At 38.3% G+C, this 9,718-nt stretch overlaps 1 protein-coding gene and 1 non-coding gene across 2 annotated transcripts; one reads left to right on the forward strand and one right to left on the reverse strand.

Annotated features, from left to right (window-relative positions):
- Window positions 1–1,377: 1,377 nt before the first annotated feature.
- Window positions 1,378–3,008, reverse strand: Tas2r16 (taste 2 receptor member 16). Its single transcript, XM_015488197.2, has one exon. The coding sequence runs from the start codon at window positions 2,455–2,457 to the stop codon at window positions 1,552–1,554; it is 906 nt and encodes a 301-aa protein (XP_015343683.1). The 5' UTR covers window positions 2,458–3,008; the 3' UTR covers window positions 1,378–1,551.
- Window positions 3,009–3,632: 624 nt separating this feature from the next.
- Trnaa-ugc lies at window positions 3,633–3,706 on the forward strand. Its single transcript has one exon. It is a non-coding gene; the product is annotated as a tRNA-Ala (tRNA).
- Window positions 3,707–9,718: the final 6,012 nt, after the last annotated feature.

The raw sequence follows: 9,718 nt of genomic DNA on the forward strand, positions 1-9,718 counted from the left end.
ACATTTTCATATGAACTTAGTATAGAGAGAAATCTGAGTGATAGACCCAAAGTTGAATCAGAATATCCACTCCTTTTCAGGGACCTTTCTTTCACAGTCAAACTTGAGATACTTGCTTTCTTTTTATTGCAGGATGATTTGCTTTGTAGAGGTGTTTCTTTAGTCTTCTAACAGTAAAGCAAGAAGTTCAGTTCATTACTCATATCCAACCTGCATTAAACGTGGAAAATTTATATTCTCCATCCCTGGCACCAGAATGTTATAAGAAATATAATTGTCTTTAGGAAAAATACCTTGATGAGTGCCTGGAGTAGATAGAAGTTGAGATTCAAAGACAGGGGGTTGAGCGTGACCAAGATACTTCATTGCTTGTGGGTGAGGGAGAAAAGCAGAGAAATAAGGTAGAAAATGAGATGGGGAGGTTAGATTAGACCCTGCAGAGGAAAGGAGTATCAGAGAAACCTGTTGGGTCATGGAGGTAGAAATGACTTTTAAACAACAGTAATTTATTATAAGTATTGTATAATGGATTACTGTGTAATTCTTTTTTTTTTTCATTTGGGGAGGACATTGGACTGTTATGTAGCACAGAATAAAAGAGTATAGAAAGTCTAAGCCAACATCAGAAGTAAGAGAAGCAAGAGTGGTTCCCAGCCATTTGGGTTATGTATGTTAAATAATAAAGTTATGTTTCAATATGGGGATCTTTCCAAAAAGTTTATTCCTACTTATAGTATGATGGAGAGACAAGAATCAAGCCAATGTAAAACCACGTTATTGACAAAATTAAATCATCAACATTTATTGATGTATTAAGGATGAGCTAGATTGGCTAAGTAGCCTGCAGTTCTGGGGAACAGTGAAATGAATGTCTTGACAAATGAAATGAATTAAATTTTGACTGAAAGTTTTAAAGGATTGAAGGCACAGCATTTGGAAGAGAAGCAGATAAGGAAGGTGATTTGTATTAGTGGATAAAGGTTCAGAAACAGAGGAGGCGAGAGGGAGAGGGAAAGGAGAGGGAGGGGAGAGAGAGAAGAGAGAAGAGAGAAGATACAGAGCAGGTGCACAAGGGCAATGGCTAGACTTTTCCTTGACTGAAATTAGAAAATGAATTAAAGGCTTATTTGGGAAGCATTCAGGGTATGGGAAATATATTCTTGGGATGAAAATATTCCTGTTAGTTTGTGAAGAAATCGGCAATTATGACAAGGATAAAATGATGGGTGCACAACATGGTTGGGACTGGCATGCATAGAATTTACTGTGTTTAAGATTCCAGATATGACATAGACTAAGAAGAGATGGGGCAGTCATGAGAATGTTGGGATCAACCTGGGGATTGTGGACGCAAAAAGAAAGGAGTGGAACAGAACAGAGAATGAATTGTTTATTTAGAGACAAATGGCTGGGGATGACAGAGAATGAGAGAAAGGCTTACATTCATGGTGGACTGCAATCACACAGGAGATTATCAAGAGCAATGTGGGCTACCAATATTGACTGGATCAAGGCAAACTCCCATTTTCCCTGAGGTCAGTACCTGGCTTCTCAGGTAGCCTCTGGGCCCAAGCACTTCATCTTTAGGACCCTTTTCAATGTAGGGCTGCTCAGCATCAGTGAAGTAGAATGAATAGAAATTAGAGCATAGATGATGGCTTCCCAGAGCCAGTACAAAGATCCATTACCAGATAGTTTACTTACAAATTGGATTACTAAGATCAGAAAATAAGAGGTGAATACTATGAAGAATGTAGCAAGAGACTTCAGGGCAGTACGGTGAGCTTGCGTGCTCGAGTTGCAGTGGCCAGAGTTATGTTGTTGCATCTGCTCCCTGTGCCGGATCAGTGAGGCCATAACTAAGACCATTGAGGCCAGGAACAGGAGGAAGGGAACAAGCAGCACACCAATTGTTTCAGCTTTGAAAAAATACTGCTCAAACAGGTGAAATCTCTCAGTCCAAGTGCTGTTTCCGGGTAAATGCTTCATGGTGATTAATTGAATCTGTTTTCGATTCCTAATAACTGAAGGGATGAATGCTACACAGGAAAGTATCAGAGTACCCAGCAACAACCAGGGAACCAATCTCAAAATTCTCCACCTCAGCCAGAGGAAGATTGGATGGGTGAAGGAAGAGATCTTGACACAGTAGAAGGCAGCAAGCAAGCTGGTTAACCAGAATGTAAGAATATTAGTGAACTCCCAGATGATTGCTATGTTCCGAAATGTGTAATTATAGTTAAAATAGGAGCCAAAATTGTTCAACACTGATGTCCACTGCAGACAGAAATGGCAGATGCCCAGGCTGATGAGGATCATTTCCACTGATGACAATCTTTTGACCTGCATCCACTTTCTGCCCAGCACTGCAACCATGAAGCTGCTTTGTGCAATTGTGGTCAAGGACTCAAGCACATAGATGATGATGAAGAAGATAGTCAGTTGGATGAGTACCATGCTTCTTTTTTGAAGTATCTTTCTGGACAAAGACTCAAAAGCTTTGTGCGAATTTCTAGGTAGAAAACAGGTTTCACTCCATTACTGCCTGGTATAAAAAAAAAAACATCCCTCTGGATGCAAATTCACCCCAGATCATTTTTAAGTTTGTCATTTTCCTACCTACAGGATTTGTTTATGCTTTGCTTGCTGGTTTGTTCCTACATCTGGAGGCAGGGAAATGTTTTTTGAATGTGGATTCCTGCTCCTAAGATGATTTGATTATTTCCATGAAGGCATATCTATTTCATAACCATGCTGTTTATTTCCTCTTTATCTGTCTGAGGTGCCCTTAGATGATTTCCCCAGATTCTTTAAATGGTATCTTCATGAGTTTAGTCTACAATTTAAGCCACAGGAAAGAGAAATACTTCACTGTTCATTCATGGCCTGGATGATGCTTCCATTCTACTGAATGCTGTACCAGTGCTAACTTCAGAAGCCCTATCTACCAACTTACTCAACTGTAAGAGTAAATAAAAATTATAATGAAGTCTTTCCTCTGAGATTCCACCCACAAAATTGCTGGAATCCAGTGCAGACCAATCTTGCAATTGTCTGCTGAATTTCATAACTTGGAGAAATCAAACCACAGAGACATCACTGCACATTTTCTTGAACTCCCTCCAATCAATATGCAGTATCCTTAGCTATTGTTCTTCTGCCAGTTCCAGTGCCTTGAGCATAAGCTTGCTATATTTTTGGAAATGGTTCTTCTCCCACTAACATCACTCTTTCTTCCCCCTCCTTTCATGGTTGGGTTCTTTTTGTCACTCCTCCTAGATGAAAGAGAGCACTTTTGCCACGAGTAAAGCACATTACTCCTAAATATGTGAGAATTATTTAATAGCTATAGAAGTAGGCTAGAGAAGGGATATCTTTTCCCTGGTTATGGATAACTATGTCAGGTAGGCACCAAATATGTAATTAGTATCTTCAGAAATGAGAGGTTACTTCCAACAATTATTGGTTGGTGAGTGAAGTCATAGACCCTATGTATGATACTCCAAGTCTGTGTGGATATTTCATCATTCAAGAAAGAGAAGACAGAAGTAATCCAACATGAAGCTTAGAATTTTTTAACATAAAGCCAAAAAGACCCCTGAACTCATGATACAAAAGACAATAGTTAAGGTTGGGGATGTAGCTCAGTTGGTAGAGTGTTTGCCTTGCATGTAAAAGGCCCTGGGTTCAATCCCCAGCACCACAAAAATTAAAATAAAAAAGACAATAGCTTAAAGAATTATTCCAGAGAATCAATTGAAATTAGAAAGCATCTGCTTTACATTCTCAGTAAAATAATAAATAAATAAATAAATAAATAAATAAATAAAAAAGACAAAGCAGTCTGTGATTAAAAGATGAATTGGTTGAGTTGCATCCAGAAATAAGGAAGGAGAGATGAGATGTTCAGTGTTGATTAGTACAAATGCAGTGGCAGCATTAGCATCTGCCTTGTGTCCTCTGCACACCAAGCACATTGCTTCTTAGTTACACCGTCTCATTCTGAGTAACCTTAGCATGATTGTGATGCTCCAAGCCTCTGTCTGAATCATAGTCACCAGGCATGCTACAGCCCTCAGGGCTGGGTATCGGCCATAACAGTTTGACTAAGAGTAAGTCTCTGCTGAAAGCAGCCCTCATAGTGTGGCCTATAGGTGGAGAGATGGCCTGGCACTACTCTCCTTTGCAGGGGCACTTGATAGTGGCCAACTATTTAACCCAGATACTCTTTTGGTAGAGTTTGAATGTGAGACACAGAAAGTGAGTTCACAGACTGGTGTTTCATAGGGGAGGAGTTCAAATACTGGATTTTGTATTGTGTATGCATCTTAATACTCCAGAATAATCTTTGGGATCTCTGCCCTGCAATGTCCCCAACTCTGGCTTGCCCTCTTCCACTCTCCTTTAGCTCCTATCCTTGGTCCTTTCCCTTATCAGGTTGGGCATGGTTGCTCATGGTTGCTCATGAACCAGTGTTTGGTCAGGCACTGTTCTGGTGACTGGTGTCCAAATACAATCTGCAGTCAGACTGAAACTGTGGGAACTCAAGGCATTTTTGCCAAAAAGATGGGAAGGCAGGCTGTGTGCTGTCTCCATTCTGTCATTTCTCCAGTTCTTTTTCTTTCTTTCTTCCTAAAAAAAAAAAAAAAAAAAAAACTGGTTTTATTTTTTTTTATTATTTCTTACATACATCACAATAGAGGAGTGTATTACATTCATAATTTGTTGATGCGCCTTTATTTTATTTATTTATATGCGGTGCTGAGAATTGAACCCAGTGCCTTACACATGCTCGGCAAGTGCCCTACCACTGAGTCACAACCCCAGCCCCTCCAGTTCTCTTTTTCAGACTTAAGCAAAAGCCCAGCGCTTTGTTTGATAATTTGATGTTCAACTGGAAAAATAATGTCAGTATCTCCTGAGAGGCATTATAATTGTCACTGTTAGAAGTTTTGCCTTTCCTCCTTCTCAGATTCCCTGGGCATATTGCTAACCTGCTTTAATATTTTATTCCCCTTGAGGGAAGCTTAGTGATTTTTTTTATTTGCAAATTTTGATAAGAATAACTTACCTAAATCTGGATTTCACAACTAGTAAGCAAATATTACACATATAAACATGCATACCCAAACACATACACATGTAGTTCTTGGAACTAATCATTATATGAGTCTCTCTCTCTCTCTCTCTCTCTCTCTCTCTCTCTACACACACACACACACACACACACACACACATTTCATCAAAAGCAAGGAAAATTAGCCAAAGGGTAAGAAATAATAGCAACAATTTTACAAAGAGATGGTTACCCTTACTAGCAATCAGAAAAACACAAACAGTCCATCACAATGAAAAAGCAAAATAAGACGTGGAGAATGTCAATTCTAAAAGAAGACATCAGGAAAACAGAAGGCTTTATGCACTGCCAGAGGGAATATAAATTAATAAAGTTCCATTGATAAACAGCATAGTCATTTTAACAAAAAATTTATAGATCATATTCCACAGTCATTACTTTTAGGTATACACTGTATATTATAGGGAGACTTTTACACTGTTACACATATCAACAAAGGAGAAGTTTATGATTCTATTCGTTTCAGAATTGTTCATAAGACCAAAGGCCTGTAAACTACATAAAGGGACAACAGTTGAGCAATGAGTTGTGGTGTAGTTATATGGTAGCATACAACAGACATTTGTTTGCTTTTGCAAAAGTTAATTTACTACATGTTCTCCACTGGCAGAACATGCCTCTTGCCGAAGAGGTTTAAATGCCAGATTCTTAGTTTAATGCTTCCCTTGAATATTTGTTTTGGGCATGAAGATCAATTCTGGGCACTGGGAATAGAGGAGAAGCCTGTGAAAAATATTCCTCTCTGATAATCATAGAAGAGAAATTTCACAAGGAGAAATCCTTTTCTCTTTTCATCCTGCATGTCATCCAGTAGTGTGTATGATGTTGGGAGCCGTGGCAGCCTTTCTGTGACCCTGTGAGGAAGTGAGGAGACATGCAAGGAACACAGAGTCTCAAATTGTTGTGTGTTTAATAATACTAGACCAAACTACCTCTAAAATACTTTTTGTGTGTGTGAGCAAAACATACTCTAACAGTTTAAGCCACCTAGAGACCTTGGGATTGAGCATGGGGGATAATGCCAAGGACAGGAGGAGAAAGTGTCTTAGGCTGTAGTATTTTTTATCTTGCTGAGAGTATTCCCCACCAGAATTCATGAGAAGTCAAACTAGTCTGGGGGGAATCCACATCACCATGGTTTGGTTGCTCCCAGCAAGTTAAAACCGCAGAACAAGAAATAGGACATTAAACAGCTGCCCTTGGAGAAAGGAGATCTTACAGGAGCCCTGGCTTTTAGGCAGAGAGAGGTCAGAGTAAGTTTTGCCAGCAAGAGATAGAACAATCACTTTTTCATGTGATTTTTTTTTTTGGTTCAACTTATGGAATTTTCAGGAAAAGATGCCAACTCTGGCAAATGCAAGGACATCTGAATTTCTCATCCAACTGTAAAATAAAGCACCTCTGGGTCTGGTTCTTGTAAGAGGAGCAATTGAGAAACAGTCTCAGGAGCCGACTTGAAAAGAAGAGAAAATCAGGTGTGGCCCTTGTGGGGAAGCTCAAACCATCCTAAGTCTAGAATATATAATAGAACATATATTTGAAATTCTTGAACACAGGGCAAAAAGTTCTCTTTTACATGTGTTAACCTGTTTTATAGCTTGAAAAAAAATTCCACAAATTGTTATGGTATAGATTTTTCAAAGGTTAATACTAGTTCAAGTAAGTCATAAGGAGAATAATTTCTAGCAAAACTGTACTTGAAAATATTACCTTCACTAGAGACATGAGCTTTATCCTCCGCCACACACACATACTACCAAAATCTAGTTTTAATGGGGGGATAGAACTAGAGAAAATAGAAGATAGAAATGCAAGCAAGAGGAACAGAATTAAGAGGAAGCATCAGTTCAGATGTAGAGGGACTAAAGGCAACACATTATCTCAGCCTCCATAACTGAAACCTTAAGTGAAATCTAGGGTACAGGATATGTAGTCTTTGCCTTTAGGCAGAAGGGTCTTTCAGGAGCTCCTGGGAGGAGGGACTGAATGAATTGCCTGTTTTCCTAAAAAAGCTATGTCCTTGTGGGTAGGCATAGGATTCCTGGGGGAAAAAACACTGATTCAGAAATGGAGAATGTCTTAGAAGAAAACTGAAGCTGGAAATTTCACACATCTTCTCAATTATCTTTATATTCCTAATGCTACATAATCCTTTGTCTTCAGATTTTGTATTGACCTGGCTGGCACCCAGAAACGTACCTGACTACACTAGGAAAAATGAGGCCCAATATGGAAAACTGTAACTGTAAGGGAAAGTGAGAGGCTTTCCCCCATATTTAAGTCCATGTTTTCATTTTATATATATGAAAGTGAAAAAAAAATCCCCTGAAGAGATTTTTGACCCTTGATTAGTTCTTAGCCCAGAAAAATTCACCCTTATCACTCATATAGCAATTAAAATATTTGCTTAAGCTTAGTGGATGATGACAGTAATGGCTTTCTTTCACTGGTGACATTGACAATTAGGCCTATTTTGTAGTTTGAAAGTTCTTTAAATGCTACATAAATGGTGGATTTGTAGGTCCCTTGATTCAGCAAGAACAGCAATATAGCAGGTAGAAGGTACCTGCAAAATGCCTGTTGAATGAATGAGTATAGGAGAAAAGACTAGAGAACTATGTGTATTACCATTTTATGAGTGCAAAGGTCTGGAAAGTCATGACATCAATATCCTAACATAACAGAGAAATATACATTGCTATTTTACGTGATTATATTCCTTTATCATCCCAGCAACTGAAATTGGCAACAGTGCCAAAATATAAGTGTGCCCAAATCAGCACTCACTTTTTTAGGGAAAAACTTGCTTCCTGGGCCATTTCATTTGAACAGATGCATTGAAGGTCAATGAGAGAAATAGTGTCTCATTCTTATGAATCACATATGATATTGAGGGAGGAGTGTCACCCTGACATGCACTGCTGTCAGTATGCATTGCCAAATAGCGCTTAGAACTATGGGACTGACAAAGTTGATACAATCTGAATTCAGTCATGCTCAGTCACGCCCCCATCTCATGCTTACTTACACTCTTGTAGTGAAATAATGGTCCCTCAAAATTTCCACATCCTACTCCCCCGGGAGGATGTTGTTTTATGTGACAAAGGGACTTTGCAGATGTGAACTCTTAAGAGTTCATACATTTGTGTGAAACACATGTTTCATACATGTGTGTTGTTTTAAGCTATTAAGTTGAGGTTAATGGTTTATTAATGTAGCAATAGGAAAACAATACAAATACCCAAATTACAAGAGCCAACTATCCAAACTTGTAGTATTACTTGATTTGTAGTTTATGTGTATCTATACTTGGTTACTATGGAAATAAAGAGTGTATATGTAGGAAAATGTCAACAGGCAGAAGAGAGAAAGGCTACATAAAGATAGGCAGGCTATTTAGGAACTACTTGTTACACACATGAATGTCACATAAGAGAACTGCAATCACTGGAGCTGAACTCAGGAGTCAACTGGGAGTTTAAAAACATCGGAGGTCTCGGTTTCATCTCTAACATTTTGGTTTGTCTGTGGTGCAGCTGGGAGTTTGGATTTAAAAAATCGGCTCACCTGATTCTAAAGGGCAGCTCTGTTTGTGACTCCATTGCTTCAGGTCACTTCTATGGAGAAAATAACTTCCACAGGCAGTGAGAATAACAAAACTACAAAATATGTTATTTTTACTTTGCAAATGAGCTATAGAATAAAATGAGTTCTTAATTTTATAAATCTTTAGCAGCTGCAAGATTTAAAGGAATGTCTAATTCTCCAGAGAAAATTATATATGTATGTAAAATTTATAAAACTTATATATATTTTATAAATTTTGTGTGCATATATATATGTATATATTTTATTCACACTATGAAGATGCTCCTCTTTAAATCAGTTTTTTCCCTATGGTTTTGTGTGATTTTCCATTCACACAATGAAAAAAAATGAAAATTTTACTGGAGCTTTCTTAATCTCCAATTTTTTGCATATACATCAGGTTCTTTTGCTATCCCCCAGAATTCTGTTGCATTGATTATGATGGCAAAGCTACAGCATTGCTGTGATTACAAATGAATTGTTTAGTGTTTTGTGCTTCTATCATTTCAAATTTTTCACCACTCCACGTGTGTTTTTGTTATCTATAAGCATTAGAGCCCACACATTATACAAATATAGAGCCATGACTTTTAACTGAAGACTTCTCTGATGGTCTTATGAAAATTTGCACTCCCTATATCTCTTTTAGCTCCCCTGTGTTATATAAATCCAGAGATAATTCATCTTTGGAGGTAACTTAAATCTACTGCTGTTCCTACATATAGTAGGCCAAGCTGCTTTTCAGTCTGACTCAGTCTCATTTTTCCTGGTATATATTTTTGTTCTGTGGGAGAAGATCATATCTATCCTGTAAGACTATAGGAAAAACTATTTCATCTTCGCCCCAGACTGAACAGCACATGCTGTTTACCTGCCTTTCCCTTCATAAATCCCCTTCTCCCATAGGCCTCCCGTGAACTTTTGTGCTTTTGACCCTTTTAAAAGCAAACCCAGATTGATAAGGAAGGAAGGAAGGAAGGAAGAGATCGGAAG

The sequence above is a fragment of the Marmota marmota genome, unplaced genomic scaffold (genome assembly GCF_001458135.2).
Source record: "Marmota marmota marmota unplaced genomic scaffold, marMar, whole genome shotgun sequence".
NCBI lineage: Eukaryota > Metazoa > Chordata > Mammalia > Rodentia > Sciuridae > Marmota > Marmota marmota.